Source organism: Manis pentadactyla, chromosome 3, assembly GCF_030020395.1.
Source record: "Manis pentadactyla isolate mManPen7 chromosome 3, mManPen7.hap1, whole genome shotgun sequence".
In the NCBI taxonomy this organism is placed as follows: domain Eukaryota; kingdom Metazoa; phylum Chordata; class Mammalia; order Pholidota; family Manidae; genus Manis; species Manis pentadactyla.
This window is the reverse complement of record NC_080021.1, coordinates 210,688,738-210,713,106: the sequence shown is the minus strand read 5'-3', so window position 1 is coordinate 210,713,106 and position 24,369 is coordinate 210,688,738. Positions and strand designations below refer to the sequence as shown.

The 24,369-nt window shown below is 42.3% G+C and overlaps 1 protein-coding gene across 10 annotated transcripts in view; it reads left to right on the top strand.

The window, feature by feature from the left end:
* Positions 1-24,369, top strand: part of DENND1A (DENN domain containing 1A) — a 553,926-nt gene that overhangs the window by 366,902 nt on the left and 162,655 nt on the right. For all 10 annotated transcript variants that reach the window (XM_036913988.2, XM_036913990.2, XM_036913985.2 and 7 more), the window contains one exon: positions 11,889-11,990. In XM_036913988.2, the coding sequence (XP_036769883.2) occupies positions 11,889-11,990 (102 nt within the window). The remainder of the gene's footprint in view (positions 1-11,888; positions 11,991-24,369) is intronic.

Sequence of the window (24,369 nt, the reverse complement as noted above, 5' to 3'; positions counted from 1 at the left end):
GATCAGATCAGCCCTAATGATGCCTCAAACTGGGAAGTTGGGGTTCACAGTACCTCATCCTCTAGAATAGTGGGGTGTTTTTTTAAGAAAAAAATCACACAATAGCAGCCTTTGGGATTTATGTAGCACCTCTCTTCTGAAAAGCAGGTCACCAAAATATTACCAATTGCTAAATGCTTAATTTTTACACACAAAGGAGGTGAGCTTGATGCTGCTGCTTATTAAATAGTCGCTGTTCTAGTGACTCGAGGTTCCTTTCTTTGGGGCAGTCTCAAACAACTGCAAAGATAGTACTTCCCACTCAGCAGCCCTTTGGGTGTTTTTAGAGACATGTCTCCTAAATATGATTTTCCAAATACTTTTCCTAGATCTCAAAGTTGTTATGGATCTTTAGGGTCCTGGCTCTTGGGCGAAACAAATCACAGGAATGGCTGCCCCTTCACTGCCCATATGTTTAAGGCCCCCTGTAGTTTGTTTGAAAAGTTAAGAGATTTTCACAGTGAAGGTGCCATTTCTGATATTTAAAGTGTTCCTTTTCACCGGGAGATAGGTTCACTCTGATTAAGTCCGTAATTCTCACTAAGCCATGTTTATGGGGGCAATAAACAATGTTTCAGCGTGCTTGTTAAATTGGGTTTCCAACCTCTCCACTCTTTAAAAATTGACATTTCAAATAAAAGGCAGGTGGAGATGGGAGTCCAAGTTTTCTGTGCTTAGTGATGAATGAATGATGGCAAATGGCAGTTGTGTGGGAAGAATGAGGCCCTATTTTATGAGAGGGTGACCCCAAACCATTTTGAGACTAGGGAATCAACACCCCCTTATGCCCCCAAAGAAACTCATAAATTCAAGTTTCATCTTTTCAATGTGGATGGATAGTATTTCTGAAATACTGCCAGACATATCACACTCATTATTTAATTTTCACAAGTCTGGGCTCTAGTAGTGGTGGCCCTGTTTTACAGATGATGGGATTTAGGCACAGAGAAATTAAGTAACTTGTCCAAAGTCACATAGCTAGTAACTAGCAGAACCAGAATTCAAACCCAGTTACTTCATTGTGAGTAGTATTTCAGCGCGTACAAAAGAAAAATATGATACTGGCCCTGCTTTTAGGGTCTGTTTATTATTACATATCTAGCCTCTGATAAGTCTGTCTGTGGAGGTTACAAAAGAAATAAGTGATATGGTCACTGTCTTCAGTATTTGCTAAGCCAGGGAAGTAGTGGGGGCTACACAGAGAGGAGAAAGTGACCAGTTTCTTGGGGTCGAGCAGTTCCAAGTTCAAGTCCTAGCTCTATTATTACACTGGGACCTGAGGCAAGAGCTTCAGCTTTCTCCATTTGTAAAATGGGAATAATAATGCCTATTCCAGGAGCTTGCTTTGAGGGTCAACTGAAATAAAATATTTTAAAATGTAGTATTCGAATACTGTGCCATACTTTATAGATGATACTGGTTAAGTGTTACTGCAGTTAGTGTGAATACAGTAAGGTTAAAACAGTTATTTTAAGTGAAAAGTGACAGGCACACATGAAACAATTAGAAATATTGCTAATGTTTTAATCGAGGGCCCATTTACGCATTGTCCCCTGTACTTGGCTTAGGACTTAGAGAAGGCAGTTTGCTGTGGGACAGGAGGAGTCAGGAAGGTTTTACAGAGAGCAGGGTCTTCTGGAATGGAGAGGATTATGGTGAGCTATGTCTAGGCCATCTTCCCATCTGACCAAGTGCTCTGTCACCGCCTCACTCATGGGTGCTTTGCAGCAGTGGTGAATGGCGTTGACGCCTTCCTCATCCTCTTTTCACACTTGAGGAAACTGGGTCTCCAGCTGTTGGGAGTGTGCTTCAGTCTGAGACAAAACACCATCAAAGTCTAAGGTGTAGGTGGGCTCACCCTCCATTGCAGAGTGCAGAGAGGAGGCCAGGCTGCATGCAGGGCTGTGCTGGGGTGGACTTCTGCGGCGAGCTGCCTGGCGGCGGAACCAGCTCTGGGAGGGAGGCGGCGGGCCCTGACAGAGCTTCTGCCTCGTGGCTGGCCCTCTCTGCAATACGTGCCCTTAGTGGCTCTTCTCATCTTCTCGACAACCCTGAAGGTAAGGATTATGACCCCCATCCCACAGAGAAGGAAACTCGTTCCAAAGGAGGGGAACCTTGGCTATAGCTTCTTGGCTAGTAAATGAAAGAGCCAGGATACCAACCTTGGCACATTCTGACCTTGGGCCTGGGACATCCAGGGGAGGGAATCAGGCAAGCTCTGTGTGAATTGAGGTATCCCACCAGGGTGAGGTCTCCTCCTCCATATACTCCTGTGCCTTTCCTTCAGCTTATTGCTTACAGTCTATGCACCACTCCCTGTCCACAAGTGGCCGGGAGCCTGTTGAGCTCAGAGGTCATGTTTTAGTTCTCTCTCTGTCCTTAAGACCTGGCATAAGCTTGACATGAATGACTGACCGACACATGCTTGACCAAATGAATGAATGGGTGAATGAATGAATGTCCACAGGATGGATGATCAAGAAAGGAAAAAGCCCATTGGAGGACTAGCCCTGTGCTGACTGGGGTTGAAAATCCATGGACTTGCTAATGAGAGTCAGTGCTTATTACCTTGTGAGGAGTGGACTTGGCCTGACCTGGGAGGCACTCATAGCACTTCCCTCCCCTGCCAAGCTTCTGTTTCTGTTTAAAGCACACTGGGAAATTCCAGCGGTGTTTTCAGGGGTCCTCTGAACTTTTGGGCTTAGATTTTTAATTTTGTGGAGCAGGAAGGAGCAAATCAGCGACTCCTGGCTCCAAAGAGAAACCACTACGTTTATCAACTGCATGGCAGCTCAGTGACCTTTGGGGCCTGAGGAAGGGAATGAAAGTGTCACTCTTTCCTCTGTGCATATCAGAGATTTCTGGAGGGAATAAAGAGCTTAGAGTACCTGAATATTTGCCTTTCCTCTTCCTGTCCTTTCCACTTTCCCTCATTTCTCCTTCCTTTCCTCCTGGGAGGCCAGCAGCCCCCATGCTGTTCTTTGTTAAGTACTCATATATGTACACATTCATTCGAGCATACTCATATATGCTGGGTAGTGGAGAGAACACTGGCGTGTGGAACCCACACTCAAATCCTTTCTCTGACAAACACCAAATGTAAAGACATGGGCAAAGTATTTAATCTCTTTAGCCTTAGTTCCATCATTCATCAAATGGGTGCCATATTCAGTAGGAAACCTCCCCCGAGATTTTAATTGAATCTGGGTCAACCATCATGCGTCTGACAGGCTTGATTCTTCTGGTTTGTGCCTAATAACATCTATACAATTACAGTTGCTCAAAATGTTTGGTGATAAAAACAGTGCGTCAGAGCAATTAGTAAGATGCATTGTGTAATACAAAGGTATTGTTGTTCAGCTGGGTTCAGTGTTTAGTTTCACTGCTTCTAAGCCATAGGATTTTGGACAAGTTATTTTACCCTCAATTTCTGGCCCTTTTACCTTCAATTTCCTTATCTTTCCATAGGGATGTTGTGAGGATTGCATTACATGGAACATGTAAGGGGTTGGGCCATGGGAGGAACAACCAGCTAGAAGCTATCAGTGTGTTGTTGTGCAAGTCAGTAAGATGATAGATGCAGAGCTTGTAACACAGTCCCTGGCCTGGGCAGGCCCCTGAAAAGTGGGCTTTGCCCACTGGGAGTACAGTTAGCCTAAGAGGGGACTGCACGAAGCCCAGCAATAGTAATTTAGGATAAATTTGGATTAACAAACTAAAGATGTAATTTTTTGTTTACTTTTAACCATATTCTCTATCTTACAAAATTAAAAACAACAACAAAATAGCCAAGAAGTCAGACTTAAAGGCAACATAAAGTATCATGTCAGGAGCCGTATGAGTTGTGCCTCTCCCCCAGAGGGACAAACACTGGCCTTTTGTGGGTGTGGTAATACTCTGATCCAGGCACAGTGTCATTGCAGCAAGTCGGTCTGCCCTCCTCTTCTTGGTGGCCTGAGCTGCTGGTCGCAGAGGGGCTGCCTCAGGTGCTGGTCCGGCCAGAAGAGAGGGGGCTCTGTCTCCTCACAGGCCCCGGGGGGTCACTCTAGTAGGGAGAAGGTCTGCCTGTGTCACTGCCAGCACCCTGGGTGGATGGGAACATAGTCACACAGGTAAACAATAAATATTCCTTTTTTTAAAAACTGTAATTCTTTCACAACCCTGTGTAACATGTGGTAATAGCCCCCTTTTATAGATGAAGAAACTGAGTTTAACTGGGTTTAAGTAACCTTAAGCCCTGTAGGTAGGAATTGAAGAAGGTGAGCTCCAAAGGGCAGCCCGTCTGCCTCGTGCTCTCCCGTCAGCCCTGCTGCTGTCCCATTGTGGCTGCGTCAGGGCTACGGACACCCCAGGAGGTTCCCCAGCAGTGCTGCTGCCTGTGCTTCACTGGAGCAGGGACAGGACAGATCAGAGAAAGTGTGTATCCTAGGGATGTCTACCTTTGCAAACAAACTTTCTGACAATGAAATACATCCTAGATTGAATTCTGTTAATCAATAGGATAATTACTGTATGGTTTTCATAATAATAATAATACAGTGCTTATTACAAACCAGACACTATCCGAAGTACTGTATATAGTAACTCATTTAATCACCATAATAATCCAGTGAAGTCCATATTAATTTCTGAAAACATTTTGTTGACATGGGAGATTTATAGTTAAAAGTGCACTCTTCATAAGTGTACCAGATAAGTTTTTACAAGACATGCACCGCATGTAACCACCACCAGATCAAGAAATAAAATATTTCCATCCCCCCAGAAGCTCTTGTGCCATCTTGTATTCATTCTCCCTCCCACTCAAGGGTAACCATTATCCCTGATGTTGGTGCTCTTTTGATCTCATTGTACAGAGAGAAACTGAACCCAGGAAAGTTTAAGGGTTTGCCCAAGATAGCACTTGTATAACCAGCAGTGTTGGGATTCAGTCTCAGGAAGTCTGGTTCCAGAGGGTGTGCTCATGTCCCTGAGATAAGGCCAGGAAAAGAACAACAGGTTGATGGTGGATTATATTTTAATAGCACAGAATCATAATGATGGAATCTTTTGTCTTGGAAAATCAGTTGTTTAAATTTTACAGTCCTAGAACTCTGTTTTATCAATACAACTTTCAAATTGCAAGGATAGAAACTCAGTTTTCATAACCCCCCCCATTTATTGCTTGCTTACTGCAGTAAGGTACTGGATCAGATTCTTTACATATATATCACATAACTCTCACAACATAACTTGTGTAGTAGACAGTATTATCCCCATTTTATAGATAAGGAAACTGAGGCTCAGAAGTAAAGAACTTGCTGGAAGTTACACAGTAACAGAGGCAAGGCTTGAATGTGGCTATCTCATTCCAAAACCCAGGGTCTTAAACACCACATTAACTCCTGTCTTATTTAATGTGTCATCTGTGAATTGATTCTATGCTAATTGATCATGTTAATTTTACATAATTGTTATTATCCTTGCCATCATTGTTATTCCCATCACATTTCTTTGAGCAGACTCCATTTTGCTTACATTGGGCTTACATTGTCTGTTTGGGTTTACACTGGCATCTGCTGTCAGGCCTGCCTCCCATTAGCATGGATCCAGCTACAGTATTGCATTCATTCTGCAATTCATGAGCTTTTGCTGTGTGTCAGGCACGGTGCTGGGCACTGGAGATGTGGAGGCAATCACAACACGGCTCTGCTCTGACCATGGTTCTGGTGGAAGGACAACAGAAAAGACTCACTACATGCTGGCTCAGTTATTCCCCGCATGCCACCTCAGTGACCCCCGCCACCTCCATCCTAGATAGCACAGTGCTTAGCCAGGGAAGCACCACATGCTCCTGGCCACTGTTTGGGTCTCCTGGAAAGCACTGTCTGTGCTTTTCATTTTATGGCCAGGTTCTAAGTCCTGCCTTTTTCACTAGCTGCCCAATCCTTCCTTGGACAGGCAAGGTAACTCCCATTTGTGTGTGGGGGTCAGTGTGACTTGAACAAGTGTAGCTAATATTTTTATATATTAGCCAAGGAAACCTGTTGTTTTCATACAACCACCTTCAGAAAGTAAGGCTCAATAAAATGTTGTTGGTTTCAGGAGATACACCAAAGGTACAGTGATTCTCAAATGGACTCCACTTTTGAATAGGAAAGTTTATCAGAATCCGTAGGAGCATTGGATTTTTATGTTTATCCTAAGAGGACATGAGTAGAAAAACAAAGTTAAAAAATATCCTAGGCTAGACTAAAAAAGGAAAGACCCCAGGAAGCCAAACTCAGCTATAAATGGAATGTGCATTGGGTGGTGGCCCAGGGAGACATTACCTTGTCATGTGGCATTCATTCACCATCATTCGTGCATTGTTATTTCTGTGGTCTATTGTGATTTTATTCTGTGTTGAGGACATAGTAATGTGTTTATCAACTTCATTGGGGTATAATTTATGTACAGCAAACCATCTATTGAAAGTATATGATACGATGAATTTTCAGTTTTATATGTTTATGAAACCACTGCTACCACAATATAGAGAATATTTCATCACCCTCAAAAGATCATTCATTTTTATTTAACAAACACTGAGCTTCTCATGTGCCAGGCACTACTCTAAGTACTTAAAAATTTTTAATCCATTTAATCCTTATTATAAGCCTACAAAATAGGCACTGCCATCCCTAGTTTATAGAGGAGTAAACTGAGGCACAGACAGATTAAGTGAAATGCCCAAATTTATACAGCTGGTGAGTCATGGAGCCACATTAGAACTCAGGCAGACTGACTTCTAGATCCTATGCTCTTCACCCTTAGGCTCTACTGCCCTCTCATTCATTCCTTCATTCATTTAGGAATTGGCCTGCTGTGGGCTAAATATTGGGGTAGGACCTGAGAGTATAGAGATCTATCTCATGACCCCAAGAAGCCCACAGACCAGGGAAGGAATTGAATGCCAATATAAATAACTAGATTGGCATATTATACTGGTTATAGAACTATGGGGGGTACAGGGAAAGAACTTACTGCCAGAGTGAGGTGAGCCAGGCTGGGCTGGATTCTCAGGAACCATCAAACGACAGGAGAGGCACTGTTGAATGTCCATTGTGGATGTCCTGGGAGTCATGCTGACTCCTTCACGTTTGTTCGCTTATTTGATCCTTGCAACTCTGTGAGGTAGATACTATCTGGATCCCCATTTTACAGATGAAAACCTGCAGGATTTACGAAATTGAGTCAATTGCCTAAGGCAATCCTCAAAGTAAGGGCAGTTCAGCATTGAAGCTTGTACATTAGAGCCGGTATCCTCTCAGCTGCCCCTGACCACTTCCCATACTATGATTTCTCCCTTCCCTGTCCTGAAAGGTTGGGGTCAGGCTAAGTCTGTCTGTGACAAAGCATAAAGGGAAAGACATTTTTGATTAACAATATTTATGGGAAGATGCCGTTTTTGTGAATTTCTCTGTGTAAGAAATGCCATTTGGAAAGTCGGTGTGCATGTCAGAATGTTTTTTTTCATTCTGAGAAAAAGCCTATTGAGTCTGGTGGGGGGAGGGTTTGCAGCTGGCAGGAGCTTTGGCATATGTTGTAACTAAAAAGAGAGGGAATGTGTTGGTGGGACAAGCTACCGGAGAGCTGTCTCGGTGTGCCGCGGTACTAGTGAGTGTTTTAATTGGGTAGGGTTTTTGGAGGACTATTTTGACATCTGCTCGTGTCTTTGCTGATTTTTCTTCACTTCGAGTAGGAAACACAAGCTGTGTATAAAATGACTTTAAAATAATTGGAAGTAAAGATATCTCTCTCAAAGTTGAATTTGAGATGGACACTTTTTAAGAAGTAGAAAGTAAATTCCACTTCTAGGAATCCATCCTAAAGTACAAAGCTGTATACCTACAAGTTTCATGACAGTATTATATATAATAATTTCTTTAAAATTGGAAATAACAGCCAACAAAAGAGGTTTGGTTGGTTTTGTTTCCACAAAGTGCAACATTTTGTAGCAATTAGTCATGATCTTTACAAAGCTCTTAATGAAGAGGAGCCTTTCTTATATTGCAATAAATGAGAAAATCAGAAAGACACATTAAGAATTGCTTCAACTGTGATTTAAAAAGTAGGAATTGGGATGGAGGAATATGAAAGGAAACACACCAAAATGTCATCTCCAAATGGAGGGATGAGGGGAATGTAATTTCCTTCTCTGAACTTTTCCATCACCCCCATTTTTTTTAACAGTATGCATATGTAATTTTTATGATACAAAGGCAAGTGTTATTTTGTGTAAGAGAAAACTGGCTCTGAGTGTGTTCATGTAACTGTTGTGCCCTATACAGGTGCTTATTCTGAAGTCTGAACAGTTGGGTTTGGGACCATTTTAGAAAGAATTAGGCTTTCAAGTCAGACTGGGTTCAAAAGTCAGCTCTGCCCCTCACTAGCTGTGTGATGTGGGGCAGGTCATTCGACATCTGAGCCTCATTTCCTCATCCTCAACAGGGAGATGATAACATCTCCCTCACTGGGTTAGGCTTAAAAGAGCCAGCACCCAGTAGTGGCCCAGCTTCCGTCTTCACTGGCGCTTCCCCCTGCCATCCCCAGTTTCAGGTTTTGGAGGACTTGAAGTTTTGGTTTTGTTTTGTTTTTTGCCTTTTTTCATCACCCTTGTTTCCTTGAGCCTTTCAGGGATAAGGCACCATGTGGCCAAGCTGGCCTCTGATCCCTTCCTTGGGAACACTGAGCTGCAGGAAGGCCCTTGAGTGTACGCCAGCCCCTTGGAGGAAGCTTTGCCGCCGGGAGGGCAGCCTTGTCCTGTAAGAGGAAACTGTGCCCACCCGGCTCCTGCCCGGGGCCTGGTGTGCAGGCATTTTGGTTACTAAGGGGACCCTGGCCTGCTAAGTCAAAAAAAAAAAGGCCAGGTTTTTTCCTCTTCTTCAGCCTGCTGCCATTGTTGAAAAGTAAACACTCCACAGAGCTTAACCGGCAAGCCCTCCAGCCAGGAGTGGGAAGAAATCAAAAGCCTGTTCCAGCCCAGCAGTGGAGAAGCCCACAAGGGCCGGTCTGTGCTGCTGGGGCCCCATTGGGAACACAGAAACAATGCCCGATTCTGGTCCAGAGTCAACATCCATACCTCTTGCTGGGCCTTTCAGCCCCTAAGGCTTCCCTCCAATGGTCGGGGCCCCTGCCCCCTTCCATTTGGAGCTGTTAGGAAGGCAGAATAGGCATTTCTGGGGTACACTGGCCCTCAGGCCTGGAGGCCTGGAGGCCCTCATGGCCCCTTCTCGTCTCTGGTGCAGTGTCTCAGCCTCTGAGATGAGAGCTCAGCAGTTCCCCATCAGGGGCCAGAGGATTTTTGCTGCTAGACCATTGCCACTACAGCTTTCAGACTCGCCGTGGTTGAAGAAGAAGCCAAATAGCAGCCACTTCCCCTCTCTTAGCCTCTGGTCTCTCGTCTCTGAAATGGGAATGGTGATGCTTCCCCTCCAGGCCCCCTGTTGAAAATGACAGAAGCTGTGAAGTGCCGTGTGGGCTCTGCCGTCTGATGCAAGTGAGAAATGTGGTTGTTGAGGCTGTTTTGCTAATGTCCTGCTAGCCCGCTCCCAGGGCGTTTAGCCTGTTAGATTGGCGAATGAGGCAGCTCAGGGGCCCTGGGCAATTCAGGACAAGACCGATGCGTCTTAACCCCATCTGTAAGATGGGGTTTGTGCTTTGTGAGGCGCTAATGATTTGTATTGTTCTCAACATTGTTTGCTGGTAGCTTTTTACCCTGTAAATAAGGCAGTTAACATGAGTGTTGGAGTTTGGAGAGGAGAGCTAACTCCTAAGTAGGCAATCTTGTCCCTCGTCTGCAGCTCTCGGCCCATAGTAGGCACTTAGTAAATGTTTATGTACCTACTGACGACAGCTTTGTGGACTAATCCCCAGTGGCCTGGAGAAGTCCATTGCAAAGAGAGTTGGAGGCTCCTGGTTGTGTTAAGTAGAAGGGTTCCAGGACTCTGCCACCCGGGAGTGTTTTTACAACCCTAGTAGGCTCTGTCTGGCATGGCTCCACCAGTGCTGGGAGGAATCTCAAAATATTTACTTAGGTACCAGGTTGTGCCCTAGAGGCTATGGCTTGAGAGAGCAAACAGAACCACTATTAATGAGCCCTTATCAAGTGCCACTCGTTTTGTCAAGACCTGGTCATTAGGCAATGGTGGGCCAAAGATGAGACCCTGAAGGAACCCGCACCCCAACAGGGGGAGGCTGGCAAACAAAGGGATGCTGGGGCTCAGAGTAACAAGGGCTGTGTGGAGGCCAGCCTTTCCCAGGCAGATGGTATGGTGCAGGGTGCAAAGAGCATGGGCTGTGGAGGCAGCCAGTACTGTGTTACCACTGCCCCTTGCCTCACCTCTCTGAACCTCATTTTCCTCAAATGACATAAGTGAAGATAATAATGTGTTTTTCAAGGTTTGATAAGAATTAAATGAGATTAAGTAAAACAGAACAAACACTAATAGGTTTTAGCACATTGTAATTATTGTCCATTCCCAGGACATTAGCGAACTTAGGCTTTAGTAGCCATCAGTATGTCCAGCTCCATTGCTAGCCTGTACAGTGCTCTTGGGTGAGTCAGAAAAAAGGCATCTCTTTCCTCCTACCACCCCCAACCCTGATTGATGCCACCCAGCAGGCACACGGGTTAGCAGATTTCAGCCCCATCTTGCTGGCTGGGCATCCTTGGGCAGGCACACCTCCTGCACAGGCATATGCAGTGGCTCAGAGGGTGACTAATAATGAAATTGATCCCGTGTATATAAGGTGACCATATGTCTCATTTTATACCTTTTGCTGTGGTATAGTATGCTGTCTTTCACATCCACAAGTGTCCCAGTTTAGACAACAAATTATAGGGTCTGTCTACTTAACCCAGCAAACAGTTCTAGACTCTAAAAGAATGAGCTACAGTATATGATGGGGTAAGAGGATTGAATGAGGTTGGAAGTGGTAGGTAGGCAGGGAAAAATGGAGATGGAGTCTAGCAGTGGGTAAATAGCATGATTAAAAATTAAAAACTCAGGCTACACACAATCTTGTACTTCTGTAAACTATGGAGAGTTGTCCCTAGGTGGTGGGCTCTTCTTTTCTCCACATGGTACCTGTCCCTTCTTCCTCTCACCCAGCATGAACACCGAGTAGGCCTGAGTCTCCCTGATCCTTCTTATCACTGTGCCAGTAGAGTCATGGCTCAGAGCTCTGCCTATAAGCTGTTACTTTATTCATTTCATAATGGCTTATGGCCAGAGCCCTCTGAGCCATGATTCACTAGCTGGATTTCTATAGAAAATGGAACCAAATTGAAAGTGGGACCTTCCTACTTAATGTTTTAGGGAAATGTTAACATGTTAACACAAGGCCATATGCCATATTCTGTACCCAAGAGTGGTAGGGTCCAGAAGAGATGGGTGAGGAGCCTTGTGCAGTAAATGAGGGGGTCATAAGAGCCTAGCTGAATATCAGAGTTCCTGGGACTGGAGCTTTAGACCTCAGCTTCTACTCTTTTTAAAAAACTGGAAAATATAAGGAAAAAATAATATTGGGGTATAAAGATCTGTTTTCCTAGCTGTGTGACCTGGAATATCTTAACTCGGTCACCTTAATCTCTGTGAAACCCCTTCCTCTCCTGGGGCTAGGGGGTGTCCATACAAGCTTACGGTTTTTGTGACAGTTCAATGGCCTAACAAATGTGAACCATCTAGTATTGGCCTGCCAGAGAGTAAGCCATTGTCAAACATCACTTGTCTTCCTTATACTCCTTCCCCGGAGAAGGCTGGTGAAATAACTGTGTCTTTGTGGTGCTTCAATGATTTTCTCTTTTGGAATTTTTTTATTTGCAGAAAGTCAGAAACATGGCCCTGGATGATGTTGTGATCCTGAACGTGGACACCAACACCCTGGAAACCCCCTTTGATGACCTCCAGAGCCTCCCAAATGACGTGGTGGGTAGTGAGCTCATGCTGTGGGCACCAATGTGACTTCGGGGAGGGGAAAGGAGGGAGACAGCTGTGGTTTTCCTTGTAGAACTACAGTTTGCTCCTCTGTTCTCTCTGCAGCCTTTGTCTTAGTGAAGAAAGTTGGGAGATGGTTCATTTTTTTATCTTATTTTGCCCTCATAACTTACTGAAAAGCTGTGAAGTGATCCCAGGGTCTAGGCAGGACCTCTCTCTGCGGGAGCCTGGGGGTTTGGCCCTCTTCAGCATACTGTCATGTCGAGAGAGTAGACAGCTTCCTCTGAGTAACCCCTCCCATGGGGGCGGTGGGACAGCTTTCAGTGTGAGCAACTTGGAGGACTTCAAACCTACATTTTCTTCCTTCCATCATCAAACGTAGCCGTTTTCCCTCAGTGCAGGATATGTACTGACAGTGCTCTGAATGTGGCTCTATGTCCCCTAAATCTTTCTTTGTTACCTCATGTCTAGACAGAATGTGGGCTCTGTTTAGCAGAAAGCACCTGGCTGTCACATTTGCATGCTAACATCTGACCCACACCTGTCCTCTGTTGCTACTCACAGCTGCTTTATGGGTGGCTGTTTGAAATGGATCAAATCTAACCCATTGTCCATGTGAATGAGGAGGATTGGGGTTCACTGGGAAGTATAGTTTTGATGTTTCTGGTTTTACCTCCATGGCTCTGCCTGCTGGAAGAGCTATAAAGTTATTCTGACTTCCAGATGGACACAAGTAGATGCTCCTGGCCACACGTCCTGATACGGGGCTCAGGTCTGCCTCGTGGCAGGTGGACACTGCTGCTCCATTACTGCCAGGAGACCTGGTGGTGCTTTGCGGCTGGCTGTCCAGAAGAGATGACTGCTTTTATGAATGGCTTGCAACAGGATTTCAAACTCAACTCAACTCACTGCGAGACTTGGGGGAACATTTATGCTCCATAAGGATGTTCCCTTTGTTGCATAATTAAACAGTGGCTACCATTCACTGACTATGAGCTAAACGCTGTGCTAATTACTCATCAGAACCTCATTTCTCCTGCCCACCACTCTGAGTGAGGTATTTTTCTTATTCCCACTTTACCCAGAGAGCTAGAAAGAGGGGGAGCCAAGAAGTGAACCCAGCTCTGTCACTGCACAGAGCCACCCAGACCCACTGCCTCTCTGGGTGCCTTATGCATTCAGGGATCACACTCAGACGGCACCACAGCCCTACGGAGTCAGTGTTCTCTCCATTTCACAAGGAGGCTAGACCCTCAGAGAGCAGGGGCCTTGCCGGCCATACGGCTGGGGCACAGTTAAGATTGGAACCCCAGCGGGGACAACACCAGAGCCTGTGCTGCCTCCACTTGATGTACACTGCCCACCTCTGAGGCAGAGACAGATGACAGAAGTAGGACAAATAAAATTGCCAGACACTGAGGTTTGCTGTTCCTCATGTCAGGACAGGCTATGTGGTTGGTATCTTAGGAGCTCCTGATCAAATATGAGTTCTTTTGGTCCAAAAAAATCTGAGTTTTCACTTCAGTTTTCTTTCATTGGAAAAGCACTCCCTTTAAGCCACAGGTGTCCTGGGGATGGAACTTTGGACCTGCTGAGTGAAATATGGTAAATGAGCCTGAGGCATATCAAATGCAAAGAATGGCCAGGGCGTTGGGCCACCTGGGCTGCGTGACTCCTGGCTCAGAAACCATGGAGTAGCCTGGCCCCATGTCCAGCGCTCTGACCCAGTGCTGGACATTGAGCAGTAGAGGTGAAGCAGGTCTAGTCCTTTCCTTCCAAGAGCATATTCCAGTAGGGGAAAGAGGTGTGTATGTTACATGTGTAACACAGAATAGCATAAGAGAGACCACAAAGGAAATAGGAATCAGGCACAGAAGGGCCCAGGCATGACAAAAGTTGGGGGAGGATAATGGGGACATTGTGAAGATGCCACATTCGGAGATGCCTTTAATATCATCAGTGAGGTAGCTAGACATGGGCAAGTTATTTTCCCTCTCTAAGCCTCAGTTTCTCATCTTGAAAAGAGGAGTACCAGGCCTGTTGATAGGATTGTTGTGTCAAATAAGTGAGATGGTAGCATTCATCAAAAGCTTGGCATAGCGCTCACATGTTGTCAGTGTTCAGTAAATGGCACCTGCATCTTTAATAAAATTGTTAATAACTATAGCCAGGGTCAGAGGACAGGTAGTTCCCCAATAGTCTTCAGCCTGCTTGAAAAGGACTTCCTCCTCTGCAAGCTGGTTTGTGGCAAGGTTGAGAATGTTCTACAGCAATGTTCCAGCAGGGGGTTCTAGACACGTAGACTCCAGAGATTGTAAGGGAGAGGGGATATGGTCCATAGGTACTTACTGTGTTTCAATGGAATTCATAGATTTGATTCTGTAAGGCTATGTTAACAAGTCCTTGAAAGAAGAAATCATGTCCTGTGCATGTTTGTGTCCCTGTATTAGCATAGGACCAGGTACTTTTCAGTATATCAATCAGCATATCCACAGTTGACCTCACAATCTCCCCTTTTGTCAAAACTGCTTATTTTCTGCATCTGACAGATTCAGCTTCTTAAACATTTCTCAAATCTTCTCTCCATGTCTCCCAAACACATCTAATCCAAGCTCTTGTTTCCCTCCTGCACTATTGCCAGCAGTCTCTGAACTGTTCCCTTGTACTCCAGCCCTTCTTCCTCATGCACCAGAGTGACCTTTCTAAAACATAAATTTAAGTATATTTTCCTCCTACTTAAAACCATTCCCTCAATGAACATATTTTTTTTAAAGAACTTCTAAAGAGAGAAATCCTTCCATAACTCCCCAGTGCATATAAATTAGAGGTAAATTACTTTTGTTGGCTTTAGAATCAGATCTGTGTTTAAATCCTAGCTTTTTCACTTTCTAGCTGTCTATAATCTTGGTCAAAATTACTTAAACTCTCTGAGCCTTAGTTTCCTCATAAGGTGGTTGTGGGAATTGAGTGCAATGTATATAACATATGTAAAATATATATCCTGTTAGTGTTATAGATGGTAGTTAGTGGTGGTGACTTATGGACACAAGTGATGATTAATGCATGGCATTCAAGGCCCACCTTCATGATATGATCCTCCTGTTTTTTTCCCATCACCTTAGCTCTTTCCCCTCCCAGCTTCAAACCCTATATTGTAGGTGTCTGAAACTGTTAGCAGTTGTCTGAAGCTTGCATGTTATTTCCTAACTTTGTACTCTGCCTACAGAGTTTCTTTTGCCCCAAATACCATTCCCCACCTGTCAATGTCGTACTCATTCTTCAAGATTTACTCTAAACATTAGGCTATAAAAACCTTCCCTAACCTCTCTATGTAAATGTGATCAGATCTTTCCCTATGTCCTCCAGCCTCTTGTATTGCTTGTATAGTTATACTTATCACCCAGCAGTATAATTTATTATGCATTTCTGGCTTTCCCTTTAATTGCGAGTTCTTTGAGGGCAAGAATCAAGCTTTATTCATCTTTGTTTCCCAGGACTGTAGCAGCCACTGAATAGATAGATGGAAGGATGGAAGGGACATATGGATTGGGTTATTTTGGTAGATGAAATCTTGCAAAACATGGCATCCATGCTGGAAATTTTATTAAAAGAGACCTTTGTTCCGCTTCTAGCCATGATAGAATAATTGGAACTGGATTTATCTTCCTGCCATTAACAACTAAAACACTGGACAAATAAGAAAAAAAAACTGTTTTTACATATTAGATAACAGGCAGTATAGGACTGTGATCCCTAAGAGAAATGAAGCAGGTGAGATGAGGCCTCAATCCCCCTGGCTTTTTGCCTTGAGGCATTTTCTGGACCCTGGTGCCAGGAGGGGTGTATACCCAGCAAAGCACAATGGTCTTGCCGAATTGAGGGGTTAGAGATCTAAGTTTGAACTGAGGGACTGGAGAAGTAGTTTAAGTTTGTGGGTCAGACAGGTAGGATCTGGTCAGCAAAAGAGTTCTCAAAGTCTGAATTAGGTTCTTTGACTAATCTGTTGAAAATTGATCTGCTCACATGTAGGGTAGATTTCACATAGACCAGTAATCATTCAAGCTGTGACCAGCCAGAGTAAGGAGATCTTGTTGTTCATTCAGGACAATCATTAGAGACTATGCCTTGGTGGTAGTCTAAACTAGCTCTAGTGTAAAGATGATTTTAGTCCTGCCCTACCAAAGCTTAAAATCAAGCCTTGAGGAGAATAAGAGAGGGCTTCAGGGATGCTAATAATGTGATGGCTTTTGATCTGAGCACCTGTTACAGTAACATGGGAAAAAATTCATCAAGGTGAACACCAGTGATGTGCATACATCTATGTATGTTAAGCTTCAATAAAAAGTTTTAAAGAAAACTATGTCTTAAAAAAAAAAGTCCTTGAAATGATCAACCTGATGTGCAAGAAATTTAACCTCCTGTCAAAGTAAACTTAAATGCTTGTTAAAAGAAGACAACAAAGTCCAGCAACATAATATTCACAGTATCTAGCATGCTATCAAAAAGTACTGCTGTTGAGAACCAGGAAAATGTAACCCATAACCAAGAGGAAAATTAGTCAATAGAAACAAACTCAGAAATCACAGATATAGTTGAATTACCAAAGACCTTAAGATAGATATTATAAATATGCTCATGAATTAAAGGAAGACCGAATTAAATAAGAGAAATAGAAGATAAAACAAAAAAATAAAAAGGAACATTTAGTGGCAAAAACTGTAATACCAGGAATGAAATTCCCACTAATAGGATTACAAGCATTTTAGACACCACAGCATAAAAGATCAATGAAATTGAAAACATAGCAATAGAAACTATCCAACATGAGACAAGGAAAGGAAAAAGAGTGGAAGAGGTTAGCAGAATCTCAAGCACCCACAGCACAATATCAAGAGGACTAACATACATGTAATTGGAGTACTAGAAGGGGAGGAAGGTGGGGAAAGACAGAAAAAAAATTTTTAAGAGATTGTAACCAATTTTTTTTTAAATTTTGATGAAAATAATAAAGTCAATGAACCTCAAGCATAATAGACCCAAACAAAATCACATGAGGGCCCCTCATGATAGTTACTCAAAACCAGTGATAAAAAGAAAAGTTTAAAATCAGCTACAGAAAAAAGACACATTATATAAAAGAAAGGTAATGACAGAAGACTTCTTGTAAGAAACTACATACACTGCAAGATAATGGAATGGCATTTTTTTATATGCACACGTATGTTTATTGCCAATTATTATTATTATTTTAATTTTTTATTTTGATATCATTAATGTACAATTACTTGAACAACATTATGGTTACTAGACTCCCCCCATTATCAAGTCCCCCCACATACCCCATTACAGTCACTGTCCATCAGCGTAGTAAGATGCTGTAGAATCACTACTTGTCTTCTCTGTGTTGCACAACCCTCCCCGTGCCCCCCCCACATTATACATGCTAATTGTAATGCCCCCTTTCTTTTTCCCCGCCCTTATCCCTCCCTTCCCACCCATCCTCCCCAGTCCCTTTCCCTTTGGTAACTCTTAGTCCATTCTTGAGTTCTGTGAGTCTGCTGCCATTTTGTTCCTTCAGTTTTTCTTTGTTCTTATACTCCACAGATGAGTGAAAACATTTGGTACTTGTTTTTCTCTGCCTGGCTTATTTCACTGAGCATAATACCCTCTAGCTCCATGCATGTTGTTGCAATTGGTAGGATTTGTTTTCTTCTTATGGCTGAATACTATTCCACTGTGTATATGTACCACCTCTTCTTTATCCATTCATCTACTGATGGACACTTAGGTTGCTTCCATTTCTTGGCTATTGTAAATAGTGCTGTGATAAACATAGGGGTGCATATGTCTTTTTCAAACTGGGCTGCTGCATTCTTAGGGTAAATTCCTAAGAGTGGAATTCCTGGGTCAAATGGTATTTCTATTTTTAGTTTTTTGAGGAACCTCCATACTGCTTTCCACAATGGTTGAACTAGTTTACATTCCCACCAGCAGTGTAGGAGGGTTCCCCTTTCTCCACATCCTTGCCAACCTTTGTTGTTGTTTGTCTTTTGGATGTTGGCCATCCTAACTGATGTGAGGTGATGTCTCATTGTGGTTTTAATTTGCATTTCTCTGATGACTAGCGATGTGGACCATCTTTTCATGTGCCTGTTGGCCATCTGAATTTCTTCTTTGGAGAACTGTCTGTTCAGCTCCTCTGCCCATTTTTTAATTGGCTTATTTGGTTTTTGTTTGTTGAGGTGCGTGAGCTCTTTATATAATTTGGATGTCAACCCCTTATCAGATATGTCATTTATGAATATATTCTCCCATACTGTAGGATGTCTGTTTGTTCTACTGATGGTATCTTTTGCTGTACAGAAGCTTTTTAGTTTGATATTATAGTCCCACTTGTTCATTTTTGCTTTTGTTTCCCTTGCGTGGGGAGATATATTCATGAAGAAGTTGCTCATGTTTATGTCCAAGAGATTTTTGTCTATATTCTTTCTAAGAGTTTTATGGTTTCATGACTTACATTCAGGTCTTTGATCCATTTTGAATTTACTTTTGTGTATGGGGTTAGACAGTAATCCAGTTTCATTCTCTTACATGTAGCTGTCCAGTTTTGCCAACACCAGCTGTTGAAGAGGCTGTCATTTTGCCATTATATATCCATGGCTCATTTATCATATATTAATTGACCATATATGCTTGAGTTTATATCTGGACGCTGTATTCTGTTCGGCTAGTCTATGGATCTGTTCTTGTGCCAGTACCAAATTGTCTTGATTACTGTGGCTTTGTAGTGGAGCTTGAAGTCAGGGAGCATAATTCCTCCTGCTTTATTCTTCCTTCTCAGGATTGCTTTGGCTATTCGGGGTCTTTTGTCATTGCATATGAATTTTGGAACTATTTGCTCTAGTTCATTGAAGAATGCTGTAGGTATTTTGATAGGGATTGCATTGAATCTGTGGATTGCTTTAGGCAGGATGGCCATTTTGACAATATTAATTCTTCCTAGACAAGAGCATGGGATGAATTTCCATTTATTAGTGTCCTCTTTAATTTCTCTTAAGAGTGTCCCATAGTTTTTAGGGTATAGGTAGGTCTTTCACTTCCTTGGTTAGGTTTACTCCTAAGTGCTTTATTCTTCTTGATGCGATGGTGAATGTAATTGTTTTCCTGATTTTTCTTTCTGCTAGTTCATCATTAGTGTATAGGAATGCAACAGATTTCTGTGTATTAATTTTGTATCCTGCAACTTTGCTGAATTCAGATATTAGATCTAGTAGTTTTGGAGTGGATTCTTTAGGGATTTTTATGTACAACATAATGTCATCTGCAAATAGGGACAGTTTGACTTCTTCCTTGCCTATCTGGATGCCTTTTATTTCTTTGTGTTGTCTGATTGCCATGGCTAGGACCTCCAGAACTATGTTGAATAAAAGTGGTGAGAATGGGCATCCTTGTCTTGTTCTGATCTTAAAGGAATAGCTTTCAGCTTCTCGCTGTTAAGTATGATGTTGGCTGTGGGTTTGTCATATATGGCCTTTATTATGTTGAGTTACTTGCCCTCTATCCCCATTTTGTTGAGAGTTTTTATCATGAATGGATGTTGAATTTTGTCAAATGCTTTTTCAGCATCTGTGCAGATGATTTTGTGGTTTTGACCTTCTTTTTGTTGATGTAGTGGATGATGTTGATGGATTTTCTAGTGTTGTACCATCCTTGCATCCTGGGATGAATCCCACTTGATCATGATGGATGATCTTTTTGATGTATTTTTGCATTCAGTTTGCTAATATTTTGTTGAGTATTTTTGCATCTATGTTCATGAGGGATATTGGTCTTTGATTTTCTTTTTTTTGTGGTGTCTTTGCCTGGTTTTGGTATTAGAGTGATGTTGGCCTTGTAGAATGAGTTTGGAAGTATTCCCTCCTCTTCTACTTTTTGGAAAACTTTAAGGAGGATGGGTATTAGGTCTTCACTAAATGTTTGATAAAATTCCTCAGTGAAACCATGTGGTCCAGGGGTTTTGTTCTTAGGTAGTTTTTCAATTACCAATTCAATTTCTTTGCTGGTAATTGGTCTATGCAGATTGTCTGTTTCTTCCTGGGTCAGCCTTTGAAGGTTGTCTTTTTCTAGAAAGTTGTCCATTTCTTCTATATTATCCAGTTTGTTACTATATAATTTTTCATAGTATTCTCTCATAATTCTTTGTATTTCTGTGGTGTCTGTAGTGATTTTTCCTTTCTGATTTCTGATTCTGTTTATGTGTGTAGACTCTCTTTTTTTCTTGATAAGTTGAGCTAGGGGGTTATCTATTTTCTTTATTTTCTTGGGAGTACCAGCTTCTGCTTTCATTAATTCTTTCAATTGTTTTATTCTTCTCAATTTTATTTATTTCTGCTTTCTTCTTTATTATGTCCCTCCTTCTACTGACTTTGGGCCTCATTTGTTCTTCCTTTTCTAGTTTCATTAATTGTGAGTTTAGACTGTTCATTTGGGATTGTTCTTTTTTCCTGAGGTAGGCCTGTATTGCAATATATTTCTCTCTTAGCACAGCCTTCGCTGCGTCCCACAGATTTTTGTGTTGTTGAATCATTGTTGTCATCTGTCTCCATATATTGCTTGATCTCTGTTTTTATTTGGTCTTTGATCCATTGATTATTTAGGAGCATATTATTAAGCCTCCATGTGTTTGTGGACTTTTTCATTTTCTTTGTGTAATTTATTTCTAGTTTCATACTTCTGTGATCTGAGAAACTAGTTGGTACAATTTCAATCTTTTTGAATTTACTCAGGTTTTTTTTTGTGGCCTAGTATATGATCTATACTTGAAAATGTTCCATGTGCACTTGAGAAGAATGTGTATCCTGTTGCTTTTGGATGGAGTGTTTTGTAGATGTCCATTAGGTCCATCTGTTCTAATACATTGTTCAGTGCCTCTGTCTCTTCACTTATTTTCTGTCTGGTTGATCTGTCCTTCGGAATGGGTGGTGTGGTGAAGTCTCCTATAATGAATGCATTGCATTCTATTTTCCCCTTTAATTCTGTTAGTATTTGTTTCACATATCTAGGTGATCCTATGTTGGGTGCATAGATATTTATAACAGTTATATCCTCTTGTTGGACTGACCCCTTTTATTATTATGTAATGTCCTTCTTTGTCTCTTGTGCCTTTCGTTGTTTTGAAGTCTATTTTGTCCGATACAAGTACTGCAACTCCTGCCTTTTTCTCCCTGTTAGTTGCATGAAATATCTTTTTCCATCCCTTTATTTTCAGTCTGTGTATGTTTTTGTGTTTGAAGTGAGTCTCTCGTAGGCAGCATATAGATAGGTCTTGTTTTTTAATCCATTCAGTGACTCTGTGTCTTTTGATTGGTGCATTCAGACCATTTACATTTAGGGTGATTATAGATAAGTATGTACTTATTTGCCATTGCAGGCTTTAGATTCATGGTTACCAAAGGTTCAAGGGTAATTCCCTTACTATCCAACATAACAGTCTAATTTAACTCACTTTGTGTGCTATTACAAACCCAATCTAAAGGTTCTTTTTTTTTTCCCTCCTTTTTCTTCCTCCTCCATTCTTTGTATGTTGTGAGTCATATTCTGTGCTCTTTGTCTATCCCTTGGGTGACATCTATTTAGCTTTAGGAACACTTCCACCTATAGGAGTCACTCCAAAATGCACTGTAGAGGTGGTTTTTGGGAGGTAAATTCTCTCAAGTTTTTCTTATCTGAAAATTGTTTAATCCCTCCTTCAAATTTAAATGATAACTTTCCTGGGTATAGTATTCTTGGTTCAAGGCCCTTCTGCTTCATTGCGTTAAATATACCTTGCCACTCCCTTCTGGCCTGTAAGGTTTCTGTTGAGAAGTCTGATGATAGCCTGATGGGTTTTCCTTTATATGTGATCATTTTTCTCTCTCTAGCTGCTTTTAAAAGTCTGTCTTTATCCTTGATCTTTGCCATTTTAATTATTATATGTCTTGATGTTGTTTTCCTTGGGTCCCTTGTGTTGGGAAATCTGTGCACCTCCTTGGCTTGAGAGACTATGTCCTTCCCCAGACTGAGGAACTTTTCAGCAATTATCTCTTCAATGACTCTTTCCTTTTTTCTCTCTCTTCTTCTTCTAGTACCCCTATAATACAAATATTGTTCCATTTGGATTCATTACACAGTTCTCTCCATATTCTTTCATTCTTCGAGATTCTTTTTCCTCTTTGTGCCTCAGATTCTTTGTATTCGTCTTCTCTAATTTCTAATCCATTTACCGTCTCTTTTACTACATCTAATCTGCTTTTAAATCCCTCCATTGTATGTTTCATTTCAGATATGGCATTTCTTAGTGATTGAATTTCCGACTTAAATTCCTTCCTGAGTTCTTGAATATTTTCCTGTATCTCCATGATCATGTTTATGATTTTTATTTTGAACTCCCTTTCAGGTAGATTGGTGAGTTCAGTTTCATTTGGGCCTTTTTCTGGGGTTTGTGAGATTTTGGCCTCAACCATGTTCTTTTGACATTTCATATTTCTGTGTGGTGCCCACTAGTGCCTAGAAGCTCCAGTCTCTGGAGCTGCTCAGCCCCTAGAGTGAGTTTGGGGGTCGTTGGGGAGGGTAGGTGGTGCCTGGGGGAGGAAAGATCTGTTTCCTGATTCCCATCTGCGGTGCCTGTCTCCAGTGTCAGAGCCAGTGGGCTGAGCACACAGGTGTAAGCCTCTGTGCTTTGCGTCTCTAGCTGTTGTAGGCGGGGCCTCCCTCTGGCTGGCCTGACGCCAGCGCAGTGATTGCTGGTTTGCAAACGGGTGCCGGCAGGCTAGGAGGAAGGCGCAGCAGGCTGCATGTCACAGTGGGGGACCTCGGAGCTGAGTAGGCAGTCAGGGGGATGGGGCGCCTGAAGCTCCTCAAAGTTCCTAACCAGCTGGGCAGAGTGCGCCCAGACAACCTTGTCCAGCTCTCCCCTCCCCCACGCAGCAAGCTCTGCACAAACTCCGCCCCTTCAGCAGCCTTCTGGCTCCTAGGAAGCCTCTCAGACCACCTACCTTTCCTGTGACACAGAGCTGCAGGATGTGGATCCCCTCGTCCACAAATGGCGAAAATCTGTCCCTCAAGCACTCCACCTGTCTGAGCTCCCCAACATCTAGAGCACCACACACTGTAGATTTCTGCTCCAAAGCAGACCTCCAGGGCTGGGTGTTCAGCAGGCCCAGGCTTCCATCCCCTCCCTGCTCCGTTTCTCTTCTTCCGGCTGGTGAGCTGGGGTGGGGCAAGGGCTTGGGTCCCGCCTGATCAAGGCTTTTTGTAGGTTACCCTGTTTCCTGAGGTCTGTGTGCAGTCTGGTTCAACCTTCTTTCTTGTTGTTGTTTTAGGGTTAGTTGTATCAGTTAACTACATTTTCATACTATCTGTGGTTTTGGAAGGAATTCTCCATCTCACCTCTCATGCCGCCATCTTGAATGTCTTGAAATGGCATTTTTAAAGTAATGAAGGAAAATTTTTGTCAGCCTAGAAATCTATATCTAGTAAAAATATCCTTCAAAAATGAAGGTAAAATTGAGGCTCCTTCAGACAAATGAAAGTGAGAGAAATCATTGTCAGTAGACCTGCAGTACAAGAAATGTTAAAGGATGTTCTTTGTACAGAAGAAAAATGATACCAATCGGAGACTTGGACAGTAAGATGTGATGAATACCAGAAATAGTAACTTTGTGGGTAGATGTAAGACCCTTTTTTTCATTTTTAATTTCTATAAAAGGTAATTGAGTTTTTGAAGTAATAATGCCAATGTATTGTATGTTATACATAAAAGTAAAATGTATGACAGCAGTAGCACAAAGGATAGGGTGGGAGTGGAGAATGGAAGTATATTGTTTAAAGGTTCTTAAATTATATAATTATATGTAAACTGGTATAACTTTGAAGGTAGACTATTCAGTTAAAGTTATATATTGTAAACCTTTAGAGGAGCCACTAAGGAGAAATACATGGCAAAGGAATATAGTGAATAAGCCAGTATTGAAGTTCCTAAAGATTCTGGAGGGAAAGGGATAAAAGAATCAAACACAGATGGAAATAGAAAAGTAAGCAAGATAATAGATTTACCCAACTAAATGGATTACTACATTAAATGTACTTCACCTAAATATTCCGATTAAAGGAGATTAATAAATTATATAAAAAAAATAAAAGCCCAATTACATGCTGCCTAGAAGAATTCCCCTTTAAATATAGTTAGGCAGATGAAAGGATGGAAAAGATAGACCATGCAAACACTAATCAAAAAGAGAGTAGATAGGGGATAAGAGGCAAATCTTGCTTGTAGAAGAATTCCAAATAATATCCGTAGATACTCTGCTCTCTAGGAAAAGGAAATTAACCC